The sequence below is a fragment of the Lepidothrix coronata genome, unplaced genomic scaffold (genome assembly GCF_001604755.1).
Source record: "Lepidothrix coronata isolate B3197 unplaced genomic scaffold, Lepidothrix_coronata-1.0 Scaffold10, whole genome shotgun sequence".
In the NCBI taxonomy this organism is placed as follows: domain Eukaryota; kingdom Metazoa; phylum Chordata; class Aves; order Passeriformes; family Pipridae; genus Lepidothrix; species Lepidothrix coronata.
The window spans coordinates 1049763-1073078 of record NW_016690190.1 but is presented as its reverse complement, the minus strand read 5'-3'; the positions used below and the strand labels follow the sequence as shown (position 1 = coordinate 1073078).

The 23316-nt window shown below is 41.5% G+C and overlaps 1 protein-coding gene across 4 annotated transcripts in view; it reads left to right on the top strand.

Annotated features, from left to right (window-relative positions):
• TXNRD1 (thioredoxin reductase 1) overlaps positions 1-3749 on the top strand; it is a 48842-nt gene extending 45093 nt beyond the window's left edge. For all 4 annotated transcript variants that reach the window (XM_017804800.1, XM_017804801.1, XM_017804802.1 and 1 more), the window contains one exon: positions 2036-3749. In XM_017804800.1, coding sequence (XP_017660289.1) covers positions 2036-2098 — 63 coding nt within the window. In that variant the 3' untranslated portion in view covers positions 2099-3749. The remainder of the gene's footprint in view (positions 1-2035) is intronic.
• Positions 3750-23316: the final 19567 nt, after the last annotated feature.

Genomic DNA, 23316 nt, shown 5'->3' with positions numbered 1-23316 from the left:
TCAGGAGAAATATGCTCTTTAAAAGCTCCAGGGAACAGCGATCATTTCTAGTGACAGTCTTCAAAAGACTTTTTTATGCTTTTACTTAATTTAATCTCTTGAGCAGTAAACAAAAATCAAAGTGCAAGATAGCAGTCTTTGATTAAAAAAATGCTTAAAAATTGTTTGGAATTTGTGAGAAATGAGCATATCTAGATGAATAGAATTATGGATACTAACGGTGTTATTTTTAACTTACATCCATGTAAAAGCTAAGGGAAATGAAGTCTGATTTGAGCAGGATGGGGCAGTGTTACAGGGTTAAATGCTGACATCTTCACTGGCACTAGTACTAATTCATTGCTGAGTCTTCTGTGAAACGTGGTATTATTCCACTTGAAGAAGACCTTAAGACTGAGAGTCCCATTCTCACTGCTTTCAAATTAGAGCCAGATTTCACTTCTCTTATTTGAGCTTTATTTTATTCTGCAGAAAACATGAGCTCGGAATGGAACTTCCTCCCAGACAAAGTCCAAATAATTGCGAGCACAGAGTTGTTAGGACCTCAGCCTTACAGAGAATTACATCTCAGCTTTGATTGTACTGTGCTGCTTGAAATACAGGCAGGTATAATCAAGCATCTGCTGAGATGATTCTTTCAGCTAGCTAACAATGGCTTTCCAGCCATTGGATCTAAGATTTTGTCTTCACTAAAATAATGAACAAATTCTGTCAAAAACCTCATGTTTCCAGTAATTATCAAATGATTCCCCATTGGCTTACTAGCCTTAGGGAGCTGTGTGGTCCCCTAGCACACCTGGAGCTTGTAGTCAGGCCAGGAAGAAAGCAGATAAATTTTGCACATTTTAATCTTGGTCTTTCAAAGTGAAATAACAATAAATGAAGATTCCCATACATTTTCAGCCTGTGGATCAGAAATAAAGAGTTCAAAACCCTGCCTCAAGCAATGCACTATAGTTTAAATATATCACTGTTCTTCTGCCATATACATTAGGCTTGCATTTGTCTTCCTGATTTGTGCATAATGCTTTATGTGCTTATAGAAAATGGAAGAGGTTTATCATTTATTGATGTTGTTCTCTGAAGAGCTGCTAGCAGCCTTAATGCAGCAAAGCTTCTACTTAGAGAAATATAGGGCTTTCTGATCCCCATTATCTTTAGATACTCCAATGTTATTTGCATAACTGAAATGTGTATGTACTTTATTCTGTGCTAAGTTTATTCTTCCTGAGAGATGGCTTTGATGATAGCTAATTATTGCAACTTTGAAGCATTTAGATAGCAGTGGTTTTGATTTCCTTTTTTCCTTTCTATATTATAACTATGCAAAACTATGCAATTATTTGCATAGTAAAGTTATAACGTTAAATAAGTTTTTGTAGAATTTTTCTTCCTGAATTTTGATATCTGTTAACTTTACAATAATTAGGTTTGAATATGTTGTTTTGTTTAAAGTGACCTGAAAGCAGTAAAGATTGGAATTTTTCAAAGTGGTTTTACTGAGTGTTTCATAGCTATTGTCAAGATACAATACAGATCCCAGACATAATACTTATATCAACTGTCAGTTCCACATTTCTATAATGTCTAGAAAGGCACAAAAGCAAAATTTATGTTCTCTCCAAATGCTGTGGCCTTGGGTTAACTTCACTTTCTCAAACAAAGAAGCTATCTTTGAGCTATAAAGACACTTATTCATTCAGTGCACAGACCAGCGTTTATTATTTCTGAGCTCTTTCCCACAGTAAAAACTTAGGGCATTAAGACATGAGGTGGTATAAAGCCATGTGACTTCCTTAATACATTCTTTTCCACTGTAAAAGGAAGACCATAAGGTGAATGAAGAGAACAAAGGTTATTTGTATGTGTGTGTGCTTTCTAGTGCCAAGGATTTTAAATGCACGACTTTCATTATTATTTCATTACTTGAAGAAATGGGTGCAGTTTTGAGCATCATGCCCAACTAAATCTTTGAGATTAAAAAAAAAGATTCATTTTAGCCATACTAAGAGTCTTTCTTTTTCTCTCTCTTAAGGTATTCACCACCCTGTCCGTGACTAAGCGTTCTGGTGAAAACACCCTCGTGAGTGGATGCTGAGGTTAAAGAGCCCCATTCCTGTTATTGCCAGAGACTGGCTTTCACCACAGTGTCTGACTTGTGCAATTCAGAAGAAAGATTTGGGGAGAAGTCATCCTCAGACACCTGCAGAAATGTGTAGAGCTTAACCTGGACATTCCATGGTCCTAAGGAGAAGAGCACTGTGGAAGTTGGTCACTTGTGGTGATTGGCTGGCAATGAACAACGCAATGGGAATATTGACTGTCGAGCTGGCGATTAGCAGGGCATTTAATGAATGCTTTCATGAAGTCATAGCCTGAAGCCTGCATTGTCTGGTGGGCAGTGATGGAAGAACTGCTAACACAGCTGGACAACAACTGTTTTGCTTTGGTTTTATTCCTCTCTAGTTTCTTTCCTGAACGTTCCTTTCTAGTTCTTTCTGGAACAAAGAACTTCCCAACTCAGAAAACTTGTCACAGTTTCAGATAACTGTATAGTGCCCCTGTGTGCTGTGTTATGACACAGCAACTGCAAGGTCTCCTCATGAGCATGCATTTTACCAGCTCATATGCTTATGGAGGAGAAGCTGTATCTACTTGTTTGATCGTGACGAAAAAGATAGTGTTGGAAAAAAATTTAGCACCATCTAAAATAGCATATTTCTGGCCTTCCAAATTGACTCTGTTGTGACTTTTTATTTAGAGTGCCTTGCATGTGAAAACATTCTTCTTAGAGAGAAAGGAATGTACTTTTTATTAAGGCCTTTTTATACAGAAAGTTGTTGGGTTTTTTCCCTGAGAGTAACAGTCATGTGTATAACACAGATGTGATGATCTTAGCTTTTCTTGAAGCTTATGGGATTATAATTAATCCAATTTGGAACTGACAGAATGCCAGTGTTGAATGAATTATGCTTCCAGGAACTCTGTGCAACTGTATTAAATTTGAGTAAATTCCTTCCTCTGCAGGTGAGCTGTTGTAAGCTGCCCTGTTTCAGGTCTAAATTGGCCTCTTCAAACACAACAGTATTGAGACTTTCCCTGAGATTAGTGGGCCTGTAAAATAAGAAAAAAAACAAAAACCAAAAACAACCCAACCAAACATTCCCTAAAACAACCAACTAAACAAACCCCCCACTCAACCTCCAAAAACCAATAATGAAAAGTCTGTTATGTAGATAGGGCCTAAAAGTTGTATTTAGTTCCATGTGAGCTTTGTTTTATATTTAATTAAGAAAACAATACTTTTAAAACAGAGATTTCCGTGGAAAATATCAGATTCTTGCATATCCCTCCTGTATTGGATAATCTACCTACACATTTGTCAAGAAATGACAAAAATGCCTCTTTTAAATGGGAATTAATGTGCTTTGTGATCTGGTTTTCCATTTCCCTCTCTTTTTAGCAGCAAGCTTCGGATTACTTTTATTAAATGGTTCTTGGGAGTTTAGTATTGTGGTGTGAATAGGGGATGAATTCTCCAGCACTCTGGGCACAATGCCTTATGCCTAAATTCCTACCTGGTAACAAATTCATGTATTTCTACTGAGATTTCTAAAATAGTGTTGTAAGTTATTTTTATAAACTCATACATAACTGAAGGATTTTTAAACATGTTTTGTATGGCATCTAGATGGTCTGTGATGGTATTTTTCTGGCCAGTTTAATAAATAAATTGAATATTTGCACAAGCAGATGCTCATTTTGATGCTTCTTCTAAGCAGACACCAGATGACAGCAAGCCGACTGTTTTTCCAGAGGCCAGAAGAGGGCACCATGATAAACCCAACAATCTCTTGAATTTTGAAGGTAGATACTTCTCTGAAAAACGGGGTTTGAGGCTGTTTCATGTGAAATTTTTTTTACATGTTAAACACTTGAGAAGGACATAATTAAAAACAAGAAATTAGTTAGGAAACAAATCTTCCACTGTTTGCCCTAGCTGCCATCTGTGTAACTTCTGAAAGCCCAGGAGTGCAGGTTTCTGAGCTGTTGGGCAGTGTAGCTGCTCATATTTAAACACGTGAATAGAAGCATTTTCAATCAGGTCTGTAGGAAAGTCAGATCCTGGAGATCCGGATCCTTTATTTCTTGGAGGGAATAAAGACATGTATGAGCTTGGCTTTGCAAGGTTGGACTCACATGCATCTATTCGTAGGGGTCATGTCATCATTAATGATGCGCGTTTCTACACTAGTGGCTTACAATTCTGTAGTTGTTGGTTTTAATTTCCTTTATTTTTACTTTAAAATTGTGAGGCTTTTTTGCTAGGGCTTTTTCTTTTATTTCTCCATAAGGAAAACATTTTCAGGTGTGTATGTGTGTTATCTGTGCATGATGATAGAGATATATAATATGATACCACGTAAGGATTTAATAAATGTCAAAGCTAAGTATTTGATGGTTTTATCAAATTAAGCATACATTGAGTAATGCATGCTTTGGAAGCACATACTAGAAAATTTAATAAGTTAAACAGTATTTATGTTCTGCTCGTATTTATTAGTTATAAACATTTTTTGATACTCTGGTTTACCAGGGTGTAAGAATCCATCCTCAGATACTACAGGTACAAATGCTGGCAGCAAATTTCGCAAACTTTAACAGGGAATTAGTAGAGTTTCACTGCCAGCTCCCAGAATTACTTTTTTAAATTTTTGTTTCTTAAGCTCCCCTGACCCAGCTGTTCGTTCTCCCTTTCCCCCTCTCCCCTTGGTGTGAGTTGTATGAGCAATCCTAACTTTCCTGTAAGTCTTGTATTCCAACTTGCATCCTGCCTTGCTTCCTTCAAGCCCTGCTGCCTGCCCAGAGCCCCGGTGCAGGGGGCTCACTTCTTGTAGAGCCACGGATGGGGCAGGACCCCTGTCGGACAGGAGGGATCTCCTGAAGACGTCGTGAATGCTGAAGGTTTCCTGATGGGGTAGGTGTCTTGCTGTGCCTTGTGAGAACACCTTGCACTCCTAAAGCCTGCTAATGATCCTGTCTCTGGCTGTGCCACTGTGGCACTTCCCTTGCTCTAAGTTACCACGTGGCAGCGGGTGGATGGGATGGTGCAGGAGAAAAGCCATGGCTGTGTGCTGCTGGAGCACGCCGTGCCAATGCAAGGGTGTGAAGAAGGGGCCAGATGGCTGAATATTTTATGTAAGACTTGACAGACACCTTTCAGGTCAAAATATGGTATACATGTTTGTTGTAAATGTCAGCTCTGCACAGAGTGTAGTTTCAGAAGCCCTTTCTCTTTGATGACCACCTTTTCTGATTGCTCAGTTGTCCTCTATGTGGGATGGTGTGAGACTCTGCTTTTGCCAAGGCCTGTTTGGCCTCCAAATAGAAATTAAATCTGAAAAAAAAATCCAAACTAAAACAACTTCCCCCCTCAAAAAACAAAACAAAACAAAACCAAAAATAACCCAAAAACCCAAGACAGAAGGCAGCAGGGGATCTGCTACACCACGGGCCTCTGTTCTGCATGCACTAAACAGAAAAGGCTCCTGAAATATTTCCATCCTGGTGGCACCGTTTGTGCCAGCAGGGGGCTGCTGGTGGGGAGGTGAGACTGGAGAAAGGCTTTGGCTTCCATCAGGAAGGGTGGGAAGGCATTGTGTGAGGCCGTGGTATGAAGTGGGAAGTGCCATCAGTGGGGAAAGGCGAAGGCACAGTGCATGACAGCAGCTGCAATGCATCTGTGAGGAGTGCCAGAGGGCTTGGTGTGGTTGGATGGCTGAGAGTGCTTCCAAGAGTCCATGGAGCTTGGGAGATGCAGGAAGGCCTCTGCAGTCAGGGGCTGCCTTTCAGCTGAGCCCATCCTGCAGGATTTGTGGGAGCCTGCAGATCTGCAAAACCCCATGTTTTGCAAGGCTGCGATGTTGTGACCAAACCCAAAGGTGGCTCCAGAAAGTGCTTGTTGCTGAAGGGTGAGGAATGCAGCTGGATGTGCTCACCATGAGGCTCCCTTTCCTCCCCTCCCTATGCTGGGTGAAAGCTGCCACTTCAGGGGTGAGAGGATGGCTTTATTCTGAGGGACTGCAAGGGCTCAGGACTGGGTGTCTTGGAGGTGGCACAGGCAGACCTCTGATCCTGAGGATGTTGTGCTGGTGCCCAGAGGAACAGCCACATCTGTCGAGGTGAAGTGCCCTCACCATGTCATCCCGGTGAAAGGCCTGGCCCTGGGGCTCCTGTGCTTCTCTCAGCCTCACATGGTGAGAGTCTGGCTTACCCATAAGGGTCACCTTTCTGCAGAGACCGTGTGCCAGGGGATGCCGGACACGGCCGACGGGTGAGTTGCACATTGGTGGGGGAGCAGCTGCACCTGTGCAGGGACCTGGGGAGTCACCAGGCCAAGGGGACTCTTTTTTACCCCCATGGTCCCTCTTTTCATCCTTCTCACTCTGCTCCTGTGCTCCAGCCAAAACTCTGCTCAGTTGTTTCTTTTTATATTGGAGAAAAATTATATGCTTGTTTTCCTTTTGTTTGCCAAATGCTCCTGACCCATATTCTGTTGTGCAGAATTTGACTCTACACATATGATTTCTTTTTCATTCAATTGTCCTTTTTATCTGTCTTTTCTAGAAACTAGAAATCTTCCCAGTTACAGACTTGTCTGAGGGAGTTCTCCCACAGCTTTTTTACATCTTAAAATCATGAAATAAGCTGACACACGGGATATATATCAGGGATATATATATCAGGACAGAGAAGGAAGGCTTTCCTTTCCCCTAGCAAAGCTATGTGACTGGCCTGGCTCAGGACCACCAGTGACTCCTGACTTGCCCCATCATGTTGGCTGACCACTAGGTGTCTACAAGGGATCTTTATCTGCCAGGGAGGTCATGCTGTGGCCAGACCCTTCGAGGGAGCCCATTCTCTGCTGCAGCTGGCCATCATGAGCCCAGAAAAGTATCCATCCCCATCTTTAGACTGGAATAGAAGCCAGCTTAGGCATATAGTGACAAATCTGCAGCTAAAACCTAGATTCTTCCTTCTTCTGTATAACTTGTCTCAACAAACAATTCTTTTCTTGAAAATAGGTTTTACCCCTAGGTTAGGCACAGAGTAAATTGAGCTCTGCCTATCGCTTGCTTTCAAAAACAAATGGTAACACATTTAGCCTAAAGATCTGCTTTCCCTTTTAATGTCAGTGTAAGTTGGTGGGCAATAACACTCAGGATAAGAAGCGTGTGTGTGCCGTGCAGCATGATGTGGTGACTTGCATTTGGGGTTGACCTGGAGTTCTTTGTTTATGATTTTCTTGGCTCTGCAAGCACCATTTCTTCCTTAGCTCTACAGCTGCTAAAAATAACCACATTAAATTAATGGCTTATATTTGCATTCAACCGTTAAACTTGCATTGGTCACTCCAAACAAGGCATGCTGAAACAACTGCACATTTAAGGCTTAAGTGAGATTCCTCAAGGTTTCTTTTTGGTAGTTGTTGGACAGGTGATACTGATTGTGCAAGCATTTGCTTGTTCTTAGAGCAGCGTTTTCTTGGACCAGGGTCAGCTACAACTCAGGAAGGGTAGAAAGGTGCCCGTGTCCTAGATGAGTAGTCCCTCTGAAGGCTTGAACACTGGACTTGTGGGCTGTTTCTGGAGGACATTTGGTGAGCAGACTCTGTACCAGGGCTGGGAGAGGTGAAGGCAGCATGTCAAGGCTATTTCTGCAGATAACCTCACCTCATGAGCACTCTGAGCAGCGCTTACTTCAGGGCCAGAAGAGGAAGCAAAGCAGTGATGCTGCAAACCCCTTTAAATATGTTATTTTAAAGAGTCTGACAGATGGGTATCAGCTCATGTTTATTTCTCTGCTGTCTGAGGTACCATGTTAAAGGAAAACAATGGAAAATGTATGTGACCCAGGGCTCTGGTTAATGCCTGGGCTGTTGGGCTTGGATTAGTGCCTGGGACCAGTTAGTCTAAGACACTCGATGGGATGCATGTTGGGGTGTGTGCATGTGTGTCTTTCAATTAAGGAAGATAAAAATGAAAAATGCATGTCAAAGCAAGGGTTAGACTCCTGACTGTGCTGGGAATGTGTACATGAACCATCAGCTGGGTATGCTGTGAAGTACCTTTGAAGGTAAAGTCATGGTGGAAATCAAAGCAGCCTGAAAATAAAACCAGTGGGGAAGTTGCCTTAAAGCACCTTAAAGTAGTGCCTCTGTTTTAGACATACTGCCTCCTACAAATTAGACAGTAGAAAAGCAATGTGCTCAGGACATGTGAGGTGCTACTGATATTCTTAGAACAAGAGGCACGGTACCAACTCCTGTTTAAATGTTGCAGAGCTGTAACACTCTGAGTTGATACATATTTACTTTTGCTTTAATCTGCTTCTCTCTCTTCTCCCTTTGCTTCTTTACCACGTTTTTGCGGTTTTAGACTTGTCTTGGGGAGTTCTCCTAGCACATGCTTTTAGCAGTCCTAAAATCATAAAACTTGGAAGGGCAAACAAGGAGCAATGATTCACCATTTCTCACCATACAAGAGCTATGGCTGAAGCAGTCAAGGGAGGCTGGGCTTTTCTGCACTACACATAACTAAATACAAGTCACTGTCATGGGATGTCACAGTCTAAAAATTCACCTATATTGAAAAAAAGATTAATTGTACGCACACAGAGGTGGAGGTTAGTAAAATTATGACCTGACTGTAGTTTATGGGGCAGGATGCCCTTACACCAGTAAGTATTGGAAGCTTGGGAGGAAATCCAACAGGAAACATTACTGTATATTCAATATGGGTTTTCCTATATAACCTTTAATTAATCATCTTATCCTGAGAGACAGAATATCACATTAAAGGGACCTATGGTATAGGCTCTTCCTATACCAAAGGAAATTCCCTTCCTTGGGGTCCAGTTTGTTCAAGCCTCACAAAATCGATTTGTAATTCTTTCGTCTTTTAGAGGTTCAAAATTTTCATGTCTCAAAGCTTTCCTCTCACAAGTTTTGTGACACTCTCTGCTCGGGGGATGAGCTGGAGGGAGGACAATGGGAGGGCTGCACCAAAAATCTTTCTACTCGAGCCTATTGCCCAAAGACACTCAGACCTTTCCATCCCTGAGACAGCATCTACACGATGCTTCCTACGGTCAGCACCGAACTTCCTGATCTGCGGCATTGCCATGGGAGAGCCCACCTTTCAGCCTCTCTCAGCTGAGCCAATACCATACCTTTTAAATTCTCAGTGAGTGGCCTGAAGTAATAAGGGATTAACTTCAACTAAATGCCTGCAAATTGTATGCAAGTTAATTAAATTTTCTCCCAGTATTTTTTGAATAGTTGAGCTTGGTTTAAATGGCATCTTTCTCTAAATCTCTGCAACATGCAATCCTGACAAGGCTTTTCTATTATGTGTAAAATGAAGCATTTTTTAGTGAACTGGTTAGCCCTGCAGTTTATGCACAAGGTGTTTTGTTTTCGTTTTAGAGTCATTCCAGTACTGTGCAGATGTTGGAAGGTACATTTGTACTGTTATTTAAAGAGCATTCAGTTCTCCTCCAGTGGTGCCCTGAGCTAAGTCGATGTCTCTGGCCTGCAAAAATGACACTATCCTGTCTAAGATCTTTCAGCCAAGAGAGTTGTAATGCTGCTTCTATATGTGGATACTCTTGTGGGGGCTGCTGGGGAGTCCCTCATGTGTCTGCCCTGATTGACAAACACTGGACACAGAAGGATTATAGTAATTGTTTCTGGAGGGTGATTTTACCAGAAACCACAAGCTCAGTTACCTTCTGAGCTCACTGCCAATATACAGAAGGGAGCTCTCCCCAGCTGGCCATGCATTCATCTGTTTTTTGGTCTGATGGTTTTCTTGTCAGGCCTTCTCCCTTTCTTTCCTGAAAGAGGAAAAACCCCATCAAAAAAACCAAACCAAAACAAAAGAAATAGGTTAAGAATCAAAACCACGAAACATAGAAATCATTAATGAGGAGCTGTGCTCTGCCCTCTTTCCCCCCTCCCCTGGGATAACTGAGGTTTGAAATGGCTCAGCAAGGAGCCAGACGAGCAGTAGAGGAAGTGATGGGGTGGGAGGACAGGAGAATAGGATCAGCCCTTTTGGTGATAGAACTAATCTAACACACCAGCTCAGCCCATCTCATGTCCAGTGAGGGCAAAATTCAATGCTAATGCCTGTGGAGTGGAAACTTTCTTCTTTACCTTTACTGGTGAATTTCCAGTACATCCCTATATGTAATTTTAGTTTTAAGGAAAATTTTCTGTCTTTCTGCTCAGAGTGGTTTGGAAGCAAACCATTTAACTTGAACACTATTACTCTTTGCAGCTCCAGGATAGTGTGGGTGAGTTATGCAGAGCCAGAATGACTGTGTCTCCATGGCACGGTGGCTCGGCAGCTGGTTTGTTTGAAAGCTCTTCCACACAAATTTCTTGTCTCCACAAGGCATAAGTCACTAAATCTGCACTGTTCTAAAATCAAAACCAAATAGGAAATCTCCTTCTTGCAATTAAGGCCCCATCTGTAATCAGTGCATCTGCTGTAGAGCAGAGGTTCTCATTCTTGAGTATTGGTTTCCTACCACTCAACCAAGGGACAGGTGGTATTTTTCTCACTGACTTGGAGGTAAGGAGATGATGGCCTTGTCCCACAGCTTCCAAGAGATATAATGGTGGTGTTCACGAGTGAGGCTGGACATCTCTGGGACACCAGGCTGCAGGGCAAGCAATCACCACAGCAATTCAGTCACTGCGGAAATTCTGTGGACATTGCAGATTTGTGGATAGTTTCAGCAGCTTGTTTCCTTGTAAGTTCTTCTCATACTCACTGTTGAGCCTAAAATCCCACAGATGCAGTCTTTTTGTAGCATTTGGCCCTTTCTTTGCGGTGGGTGGAAGTGAATTGTGGATTAGTGCTCAAGGGGATAGGGACAGAGTGAGACATACCTTGCCCTTGAAGATCTTTGGTTTTATATTTTAAATAAAATTTTATCTGAATTTACATGTTGTGTGAGTTTGGCACAGAGAATCAGCTTTATCTACCTGATCCATGCTCATTCCTAATCACCAAACTTGACAGCAAATAATCAATGTCATTTAGAAGAAAGTCATACCAAGAGTCTGAATTTTTCTACTGCAAAACCGCTTTTTTCTCTAATGACACCAGTGGTATAAAACTTACACAGTTGGGAGAGGGTTTCTGTCATACTGGGGTGAATCATAAATGGAATCCATTTAAATTCCATCCATAGTGCAGATTTTTTTATTATTTTTCGTACAATTCTAGCATCAGCCAAGACCCAAGCTGGTTTGGCATACCATAGTACCAGTAGTGGCCCAAATTTCTAGGTCATCCTGTGCTTTCTGCACAATTTGGAAACTGCAGGTTCAAATGTCTAGGACAGGCGAGATGTCTTGCTGTCTGGAGATACTGGTATCTTTCCACAGGTTATAGTAGAAGTCACCACCACCCCTTAAGATAAAAACTTACCATTCAAATGGCTAGAGTCATGAAGAGGCAAATCCCACTCTAGAGGATGTGAAGCCTCAACAGAACTGACTGCTCTGGACTGTAATACAGTGATACATATTTCAGTGGAGGCGGGTTTCTCTGCTCTGAGTGGAGATGAGCCATCTCCATGGATCAGTTACTTAATCCTGTTAATATAAACAGAGATTTTTTGTTGTGATGGCACCAATCTTATTCCAGCTGGCATGAAAAGCTGACACTCTGGTGGGCAGACAAGTCAAGTTAGGAATAGCTGCAGGAATTGATTTACCTCTCATGTAAGGCAAAACTATGTGTCACAACAGAGCATCATGCAGAAATACTCAGCTCCCTCTAAATTACACCCGCTTCTCCGGCTGGGCAGTGTGTTCAGCCAGCATGGCTGTACCACTGCTGCCACCCAAGCCTGAGGCTCTCAAAGACAAATCCAGTATCCCCACTTAGTGCTTCACTGTGCTGTGTTCCTTCAGAGCACAGGCAGATGGGAAGAGGAAGGCTGCGGTGTTGCTGCAAACAGGAAAACCACATCCTCAATCGGGTAAATTGACTTAGTGATTTCTCTCTCAGCTGCATCAGATAAGGGATCTGGCTCCTGCCCAGTCTGACCCTACCATCAGTACCCAAGGCTCATACCATACTGATTTCTTCCAGACTTTCTTTCAAAACTTGCCTTTGTGGGGTTGTTAGTTTGTTGTTGCTCGTAAGAGACAATCTTTTTTTTTAATGGTGTGTAAAGACATAAAACAGTCTAAGCTCATATGACTTGTTAATTAAAGTCACAGTCAACAAGCGTAAAATTGTACACAGCCACCCAAAAAGGGGGAGTGTGCCAGTCTGTGCAATTCAACATGCATTTTAAATCACATCTATTAATAGCCAACTTGTTTACGGAAACCAGACCAGTAGAGCAGTTTATAACTTTAATAAAAATTTACAGAAACTCTTTTTGACTTTTTCTTAACAAGCTGGTCTAGGAGCACATCAAAGCTGACACTATTAGCTTGCCTGAAAATTGCTGAAAACCACCCACAGTACCTGACTTTCACTTTTTTTTTTTTGTTGGTGTGTTTCCTAGAAGAAATCTCATGTTTAGTAGAAGTCCAGAGCATTGCTGGTTATGCAACTTGGCGCATAGACAAAGTGTTCTGGGAGTAAATAGGCATTGGCTAACAAAGGCAGTGTCCCATAAGCAGCATCCTTCTCTTCCTTCAGCTGCTACATGGAATTAGAACTTTGTTTGCCTTTGCATGTGGAATTAGAGCTTTGGTTGCAAAGTCTATGAAATAGTTCTGTTTGAGCGTTAACTTTGCAGAATGAAATCTTGTTTTATGGAGGATATATTTGTATGTGTTATAAACAATGCTTCTTTTTCAAAAGAAAAAAATAGCATTACTATTCAAAAGTAGAAAATGACATTATTTGCAGTGGAAAATGTCATTGCTGTGCTGATAGCTGTTGACAGGTACTTGTCGTGGTTGTGTGCTGTGATGTGCTAATTATTCTGAAGTTCAATCAGATGGCATTTTGTGTTTTTATTTCAACTGTAAAAACATGCTATTTGTGACATGTTGACAAGTGCGTGTTTAATTGCTCTGTAGATATCTTCCAAGCTCATGTGCTTTCTACTTACTTTGTGGAGAAAGGTGCGTAATTAGCTCTCAGGCTACAGGGTATGTTGCTCATTATTGCATTTTCATTTCCTATGCAGTGATAAATCCAGAGTGGTGATAAATATGAAAACCCATCTTTGATGCTGAATGTTACCTCAACTGGATTGCGAAGGCGGAAAGTCATGGCTGATTTTGCAAATCAAGATCATGAACCACCCATGGTAAGAGTTTCTTTCCCTGCTCATCTTCTCTCTGTCTCACATCCCTTCACAGATCTGGAGTCAAAAGAAAAGGATTCAAATTAATCAGATGTTTAAAATGTCACCATCTATCTCGGGGACAGAATCTTATATCTGTTGTCTTCCTTGCTTATTTCTTTGTGACTGTGCTCATTCATTTTGTTGGTGTCAGGGTTATGGTGTTCAGTGATGAAACAAGCCAAACATTACAAGTGCTCCAGTCCAGCTGAAAGCAAATTAGTTGGGCAGGTGAAGCCCAAATGTTTTTTTCCCCTGAAATCAAGGGGGTCTGGATCTAAATACCACAGCTGTTGACTTTGAAGGTACAAAATGTACATCCGCTTTTAGACATGAATGTTGTCCCTTGTAGATAAATGGGATAGATGTTTTCTCCATGGTATATGAGCTCTTAGTCTGCAGCTGTGCAGGCCTGGATTCAGTGGCTCTGAAACTAATTTTGGGTCCTGCCTCTTATGGACCTGCCCATGGAAAGGAGACAATTGACAAAAGACTGAACTCAATGGGAAAGTTACTTCCAGTTTTCACTGATGCTGAAAGCTGTCATGTTGAATCTTAGCAAGGAGAGCTTTGAATAAACCTACTAACCAGGATGAGATTTAGGAGAAAAAAGCGTCAAGACTACTTACCCTTCCTCCCTTGCAAGCACAATCTTCAGTTGCTGCTCATATCAGGAAGAAGATGAAGACAATGGTCTTTGGGTGCACATATGCATTAGATTGGCATTAATCGGGATTCATTACATGCAGTTGTACAGAAATTATAATTGTAACTCTTGGGCTTGTTGTTTTGTTTGGGGTTTTTCTTTTTCCCAAATACATTAAATTGATTGTTTTAAAGAAAGACACACAAATCTCTTCCCTTGCTTAGAAAATAGTTTAACTGTAAATTAGGTTAATTTTTTTGTTTCCTACTTGATTAGCAGAGCACCTAACCAGACCCAGGAGTATTCAGGCTCATAGACACTCGAGGGCAGCCAGAAAGCTACAGCTCTGCAGCCTGGCTTGGTTTTGTCCTTTCAGAAACTGTCTAGAATGGAAGCATCATTGTCCCTTGCAAAGGGATTCATACTTGTTGACAAGCTACATGACAGGGATAAATAATGAGCTGGTGGTAAAAATCATTCTTGTGGCCTTTCCTACTTGACATGGAAGAGCCATGTACGTGGTTATAACTCAAAGAACTTTCTTCTGCTCTCCTTCCCTGTACTGCCACCCCCTCTTGGCTTGGCCAGCTGCTCTCTGGGATCTACCTGCCTTTCCCTAGTATTGGTACTTCAACATGCTCTGTCACAAGAAGAGTTTAAACCTACCTGTTTGAAAGAGAGTCTGGTTTGGTATGGCTATGTGAAGGTGGATGCAGGAGCTTGACTTATGTTTCTTGTGTGGTGTTCCATGATACAGCATTAACAATATTAGGGTAATTTTAATGTTGAAATGCAGTTCTGACTCATTAATTCTTGCTATATTTAGAAATTCAGAACAGACGAAGTGTTTGAAAGATCAGTCAATCAAGCTGTTCTCTTCTCTCTCCTCCCCTTTAACCTTATAATTCCGTGCCTTTCCTTGGCTAAATCCTTTATGCTCTAAGCAAGCTGGGAAGCAAAACAGGAACTCATCTGAAAGGGACAGTCTTTCAGCCTAAATTTCAGCATGCCTTCCCTGTAACTTGAGCTGGGGGAGAAACGGATCTGCTATTCAGGTTACAGGCTTATGCAACATCACAGTAAGCTTGCCATGATCCTTCAACAAAGAGTAGGCAGCCATAATTTAATATTTACAGCCTATATAAAAGTACAGGGGAAATAATTTAATTAAAAACACAACAAAGGAAAAATAGGACATATTTCTCCTGTTCCCTTCTTTACTGGCCCAAAGACCAGCCACTGTGGTATGAGAGATGCCCTGACCTGAGCCTTCTGATTTTCTTTCGAAATTACCATAAAGCTGTTCTGTGCTCCTTTTCTGCCTCCTAACGCTATTTCTTTAAAAAAGGCTTTCTCCTTACAAGGCTAAGTCAAATGGTTTTGATATGTAGACTTTTACACTGGTACCTGAGGGAAAATGCATTCATTTGTTTTCATACACTGATATATTGGCTATGATCATATTTTGGATATACAGACTATTTCCTGCTTCCCCCTGCACTGTGACAATTTTTGAGTATAATAGCTAGTGAAATGAGTATCTTGTGGTAGTATTAGGAAACGTGAAAATAATTAGCAGTGCAATTGCCATGACTCTCATGTGGCCTGTGGAGTTTAATATTTTTAGCTAGTTCAAAACTCTTTTATGGACTTGGTTGACTGTACATAAGTACATTTGCCTGTACTTATTAGGCAAATGAAACAGAAACTCTTGTCATCTGTACAAGAATGACATTTTCCCTTCTCTCCAGGTTGACGGAAGGTAGCCAGTTCAGGAGCTGTGGACTTTTGCATATCTGTATTTTACATTAAATTTGTTTATTCCTATAAGCTCATAGGTGTCCAGTGTCATTCTTCTGAGCAGCACTGTGCATGAAAACAGACAGGCAAAGGTTCCCAAGTTTCCATATACACATACACACAGAGCCAGAGCAGGTAAACAAGCTTGGGATTAATAAAGATTTATCTTGAATTTGCTGCAAGAGAAGACAATATTACTGCTGTATCAGAGAGCTCAAGGGGAGCTGCCACACCCTGGAGATGGCAGGACCCCAAAAATAGATAAATTGAAGTTTGTGTTGCTGCAGCTTGTGCTATACCTGTTCTGCATAGGAATGGAAAGCTTGAGTCCCCGCCCTTATAATTTTGGCACCCTCCTTGCATTTAAATATTACTTTGTCAAGCCTTTCAGCTTTTTAAAATATAGCAATTGCTGTTCTCCAAGTGGCTAAGGGATACGGGGGGTGAGATGTCTCTTCCAACCACTTTTTGTGTCAGTATTTTGAGGTTGTATTGGCACAAGCACTGATAAATGTTTGTTTTTTCAGAAGTAGACTCCTGGTTATGGTCTTTCTCTTGTCCTTGCTGGAGTGTTTAAGGAGGAGTCAGTGAATGAGGAGTCAATCTGGCCTTTGTGGTTATGGCCTGACCTGGCCACCCTTATCTTATGAGGATTCAGCTGTCCAGTGATGCAGCAGATGCTCTGCAGCCCTGAAAACCATCACCTCTTACAAATGACTCGTACCAACCATCCAGTATGCAAGCTGGCTCTTTCAAAAAAACTGAAGGTAAGGACATTACCAACATTCTAAATTGATAATATTGAGTTTGTGGGTTTTATTGAAAGTGAAATAACCTACACAGTCAGTCCTTGGCTATATACAGTTCACTGGAGATATTTCTGGTGTTCTGAATCTGGCATATTTGCATTATATTCTGTCCCATAAATAATTGTTCTGTAATAAGTCAGGGTAGTTACAAATGTGTGCTCATATGTTTACAGTGTTTCCCTACAGAAGACTAGGAGACCTCACATATTTGTAGTCAAGGCTGTAATACTTTCCTTCCTCATAAATATTTTAAATAAGTTTGCTTAATGGGTGCATCGGCTTACTTTTATCTATATTCTCTTAACTCAGGCTTAACAAAAAAGGTCTTCATTGACTTAGGTCGGGAAAGCATTTACTATATGAGCAACATTTATTATATGAAGCAATTTGAGGTCCATCCTTGCTTTATCAAGAAACACATTCAAACTGCTTAAGGGGTCTGGAAGATAATCCATCTGTATCTCACCATGCACATACTGAAGCAGAAAGGTGAATTCAGTGGTGGCTGTGGTTTGTAGGCAGCTATACATTTAAGAGTTCTCATCTAGATCTTCCTATCCTAAGTCCTTGTAATACAGCAACCCCAGAAATGCTTTCTTCAACAGAATTATTAATGGAAAATAATACAACCACAATTATTAATGGAAAATAATACAACCACAGCTGCAGTCGTAACTGTGGATTAATGGGAGGTTCCTAAAAAAATGTTATTGAGGCCTAGAGTTTTCAGCTGTGAAATCCAGGCATGGTTAGGGGTTGGGTGAAAAAAATGCAGTTAAGCCTGAACTTAAGCATGGACTTTCTCAGAGGGTCATCCAGATGCTGTCAGTGAATCAACCCCAGAGCAGATTTTAAAGTAGTTGGATTGCATTTAAGTAGGAGCTGATTGTTGCAATGTTCACAATTAACTTCTTCTGATCCCATTGTTCAATAAAAATATCAGCTGCACTCATGTTAATGTCAATGTAACATGTTGTTGGTTAGCAATATGAGGCCTGATTTTAATTCATTTTTTTCCACTTTCATGATTCCGCTAGTCAAAAACAAAACAAAGTTGTAATTATTGGGATACAAGGTTCTTTGCATTGATATAATTTATTTCTCCACATCCAGTAAAGATCAGCTAAGTGAGGACGAGCTACCTAAAAGATGAACCAAAGGATAGAGTTACAAAGACACTATGATCTTTTGGATTAGACTTCTGAACAGGTTCAAACCAAGTGGTAACGGTTTAATCAATGAGGTTAAAACGTGTATTACTGTTAATGAAGGTAGCTGGGATCCTTTCAGTCACACCAGTACGTGAGGTACCTGTCAGAATTATTGGGACAAAGATTTGTACTTCAGATGGGGATTCATCTCCCCTTGCTTCAGGCATCTAAAAATGTGCTTCTGATCAAGGTTAAGCATCAGGCTCCCCTCTGCAGTTGATGCAGAAAGGGTGAGAGGTAACAATTCCACAGTTCTGAATTCTGATAATTGTAAGTGTCTTACAAAGGACAATTCTTCCCACTTTCCTCAGACAGATGTCTTCAAACGGACTGGTGGATGAGGTGACTTCCCTTGTTCTGCTGATGCAGCTATAGGCAGCTTCTTGGAATCTGCCCCAAATATAGGCTAAGTCAGATAAACAGCTCAACTATACCATTAAGCAATCTTTGGACTGCCTGTCTCAGGTATGAACAATGTCTCAGGCTCTTGAGGCAGGATGACACTTGTGCTGACCTTTTACAAAGTCACTGTTCATGGTATTGGGCACTGAGTGCCTTGAGCATCACTTTAGAGAGCTGGCCCCATCAGTGAGGGTCAGTAGCACATCCACATCTCTGCAAACTTAATCTAACTCAGGATGCTCAGAAATGACAGTGAGGAAAGTCACGTACCTGTTCCCTGGTGTAGGAGATGGGGAACTAGATTGTGTCTTTTGCTTTCTCTTCTCATCTTCCCACCCTACACACTCGACTGATGCTGAATACAGCCCATCCCTTGGGGAATGTAACTTTCATTTTTAGTAGGGAAATGGTCTTGCAATCATAAAAAATTGATGGCTGTCTGAAGCAGAAATTAATCTTGCTTGAGAACTGCATCATTAACCTACAGCACAACGTACACATTACGGACACTTATAAATGGGAGAGACTGTAGACTTCAGTTTCTAATTTCCTTCTTGCAGAGGCTCATAAAAATCAAAGGGAAAACACTGCTTTTGACATGTTGCCCTGCCAGACCTCTCCACTTCTGTAGTTCCTTTCAGAAGGAGGTTGGTTCTCTGTGGCCACACCGGGGGACTAGGACAGAAGAGAGACCTTTTTGCTGTTCCTTTGTCAGGTGGGTGACTTTGGCATCTCTGTAGTGATGCCAGATGTTGTGAGACGTACCTATCACCATGTGCAGCAGCCCAGAGGTGGGTGCAAGCAGTCTGTAAGTCTCAGTGGGATGAACAGGGAAATTAGGCATGAAATGCTCAGCCTGTCAAGCTGTGGTCACCAAATATCTTGACTGGCCCTGGACACCCAGGAAAATACTGCTTCTCACCCTTCAAAAGTTTCTGAGATGCTATTCAATTGGGATGTTGTATTTCCTGTCTGACCCTCTCGGCCCTCAGAGAGGGCGTTTGCCAACTCGATCACCTCAGTCAAATAACTTTGTGAGTGGCACCCATGATGTGACCTGAAACAGTAGATGTGTCCTGAGCCTCATGTAAAGTCATGTAATTAAGAATGGCAACAAAAGGTGGGGGACATCCAACACAATGTTGGATTTTCCCTGCATCACATTTATTGTAAGCAGTGGTTTAATATCTTCACCCACAGCAGCAAGCCCACACACGTGTGTCCAGAAGCACCAGGTGCTCTGTTCAAATCACAAAGACTTGCTGTACATGGATTTCCTAGGTCAAGACAGATCTGTTTCCCTGTGATGGCCATTGTTATCCCTGTCTTGATGTTTCATTTCTTCATCTGTGAAAGAAGAGCAACAGCTTTTCCTTCACCTTTTTGTTCACACTAAACAAATGTTATCATTTATACATTATGTAAACTTTATGTTAAGCTGATAACAAATGAGTGACTTTAGACCAATTTGCTCTAGTCAATGACTGAGACATGCTTCTTGTTAAAAATTGATAAACTTTTCTGTAAGGCGTTTTGAGTTTAGGCTTTTTAGGAGCAACACATAAACAAGAATGTTTCTGTGTATTTCACGTGAAAGGCATCAGTTTTAAAAAAAAAATAAATCTCCATTTCACACATCCCAATTCTTAGATGTGTTCAATCCATTTCAGTAGTACAATAGCAGAGACATGGCTAAATTTGTCCAGCTATGAATGCTCCCTGAGATGACTCCATAGCTTTGAATGGGACTAGAAGGTCACAGCTAGCAACCTGACTCTTGGATACTCCTAAATACAGGAGAGTAAGGGTTGCTTTAGAGGAATCTTGCAAGTTAGAGATAAAAATGGAAAAGATTCCAGTCTGTGGCAAAAGAGGAGTTTTATTACAGCTGGGTACCTTAAGCAGCACAATTTGTCATCTTCCACCTATTTTTCAGAGACAGCAACATTGGTTGGAACTGTAAAGAGTGAAAGGCAGTAGCTGAAAGCTTGCTGTCAACAAACATCTTGTTGATCTGTGTACATGTGTCATTTACATATAACCTCAGAGGTGTTTCCTGATAAGGCACAGTCTGCTTGCTGCTCTTGTAGTTTAAAAATGATGGCAAGAGTACTCTGGTTATGCTGTATCCTTATATGCTTTTAAAACACATAGGTGAGTGGACCAAAAAAATTTTTCCAGGGTCTGTTGAGAGCTTGTAGTTGAATGTCTTATTTCTCAAGCATACTCCTAAAATTTCCATTCCTCCTTGTACATTCACTTTGGAAATTAATTTGGTACAGAAGGGTTATTCTTGGCAAAACAGAAATTTGTCTTTGGGAAGTTTCATAGTGCAATCAGTCACTAAAACCAGACTTTGCTGTCCCAGCAGCATACCTGTAAACAACTGGCAGTGAATAGAGAGCTTAGAAATATCCCTCTTCCTAGTTTTTATTTTTTGTTTAGAAAACAAACAAACTGGAAAGATTTCTTTGCTCAGGAAAGGAGAGGACTGAAAGTTCTAGTGATGGCTGAGCTTAGCACTGGTAGGAAACACGTTAATTACATTCGGTTCTACTAAGCCCGGTGTACCTGATGTACAGAAGCCTGCTATTTAGCTGGACCATGCCTAAGCTTTAGGATAAATGAATTTTCCTTACACCCCCAGCTTGCCCTCTTTAACCACTGACATTACATGTTAAAGGGAGAATCCTACAAGGCTGTGCATGCCAGTAAACAGAACGGAGAACATTCTGGGCCCCAGGTCCACCCAAGAGTCCTCAAAAGCTCTGAGTGTTGGATTCAGGGTTTGGCTGGACCCACGTGTCAGCACCAGTGCTGTTTGGGGCTTGTTTCTTTGGGAGAGTCACCGTGAAAGAAAGCAAGGCTGTGAACTTGCAGCATCCACGTTGTTCTGCGCTCACTTGCTGTGCAAGGACTCTGTGTGCTCTGTGTGTGGGAGGCAGGTTACTTTGCTCCTTGTTCGCTTCCAGCACAACCATGTCGGGAGTTAATACGCTGTGCACTGTAATGCACCGTCTTGCTTGCTGCACACAAACTTCTTTGGAGGTGTTCTGAAGGTGATATGCTTATTGCCTGCCAGGGCTGAAGTGCCTGTTTCCAGCATGTGCTTGTCAGGAACGTTCTGGAGTCCTGCTGTGTGCCTGAAGGTTGTGAGGACTACAATAACGCAAACTGCAGTGCGTGACTAGGGCTTTTCTCCCAGGCTGGACACTGACCTGCTGAGTGACTGTGGACTGTCATCTCATCCTACCCCTTTACCCTGCTTTGTCTTGATCTATTGTGTCTATTTAGCTCTTAAGTACTGTAAGGAATAATAAATATTTTTAATCAAGTAATTGCGAACAATGAAAAATATTTTTCAATTTGTTAGTAAGGGAGGTCATGAGAGATTTCCCCTTTGGAGCAAACTATATTATTTTTAACTATATATTATTATAGCTCTATATATGCATCAGAAATGGACTCAGCCACTTGCAGGTTAGTGTCAAAGCTGTGCTGGGAAGACATGTCACGTGTCACCTGAACAGAAGGAAAAGCTCTGAGTTTGCGTGCCGTGCATTTTCACCCATTCATCTCTGCTTTCAAAGCAGCTGAGGACATCTGAAGCTGACCTTAACTTCTGCGTTTAACAGGCTTTGCACTCTGCATCTGTGTAAATCATTATCAGAAATTCCTATCCCAAGAAAACTTTGGGCTACTAATCACGTGAGCCCAGAGGATTGTCATCTCCATAGGGATGGGTCAAGTGCTTTTGGGCTCACTGTTCCCCACTGTATCCATTCTCCAGGTCCAAAATATGACAAAAGGATTAATATTCCTCTTTTATATTGAGACAGATCCTACCATCTTTCAGCAGCAATACAAGCTCCACAATCGGACCATGGTAGAAGTCCTACCTGGGTCAAATCTATGATACGTGGCAAGGTAGAGGATCCTGACTGTCCAGCTTGATGATACACTCCAGAGAGTGAATAAATTTGCTGTTGGCAAGGGGGGCTTCTATATTGCAGACAAATATCTGCTAGAAACCAAACTGGGACCAAGCCAAAAATAACTACTGGAGGTTTAAGAAAGTATGTCAGGATTTTGCCCTATGAACATTAACAAGAAAGAGAAAACTGCTTTACCTCACTCTAGATGGAAGCTTATTTTTCTTGTTACAAATTAAATAACAATGACAGAAGAAAGTATAGTGAGTTATTAGAGCTGGTAGCTCAGTCTGACCTTTTCCACTTCAAAATCTAATCCTAAAGAAACAGGGTTCCTGGAAATCTAATTTTGCCTTGGAGGCTGATTAATTATTTGATCATGCAAGTGTTGGCCAGCCAAACAGTTTACCTTTCCTACATGGCTGCTGTTCCAGTTAACAATGTAGTCTCAGAACAGTCAGTTTAGAGTTTAAACTGAGAAGCTGTAGAGAATTTCACACATTATAGTTGGATTCACTCCCACACCTGTTTCTTCGGCAAAAATAGGTGTCTGTATAAACACAAAGAAACATAGAGCTTTTGGAGGGCTGGGGTGTTATAAACAGCTATTTAGATTCCTGGTGATATGATGGAAATATTTATGTGGTAGATATTTTACATAGCATCTCTTGGTTTTAAACAATGCATATTTGGGACCTACAACAACTCAAAATGTCTTGGTGACAGGATGGCAAAGACAAGTAGCGCCAAGTGCTGAAGGGAGAAGGCAATTTAGGCACAGGTGACGGGCAGGAGATGACTGCTACGTCTCTAACACAGTGGAAAAAGGCAGAGCATGAATCTGGGGGCCAGGGTAGCCCAGTGATGCTGGCAGCAGGAGCTGCCACTTGCTCTCTTCATTCCACTGCCAAGGTTTCAGACCAGAAGCAGTCCCTGCACCAGCCTTGAGGTGTCCTCCACATGGGAGCTGGGCCATGCAGGTAAGATGGGTTACTGTGCTTGCAGTCTGCAGGCACTCAGTCTACCCTGCAAATGCACAGGCTCATGAAAATTCTATCATCTCTTCCTCAAGTGTGTAACACTGGGTGAAATGGCAATTTTTTTGACTTGGCATCATGGTTTTCTGC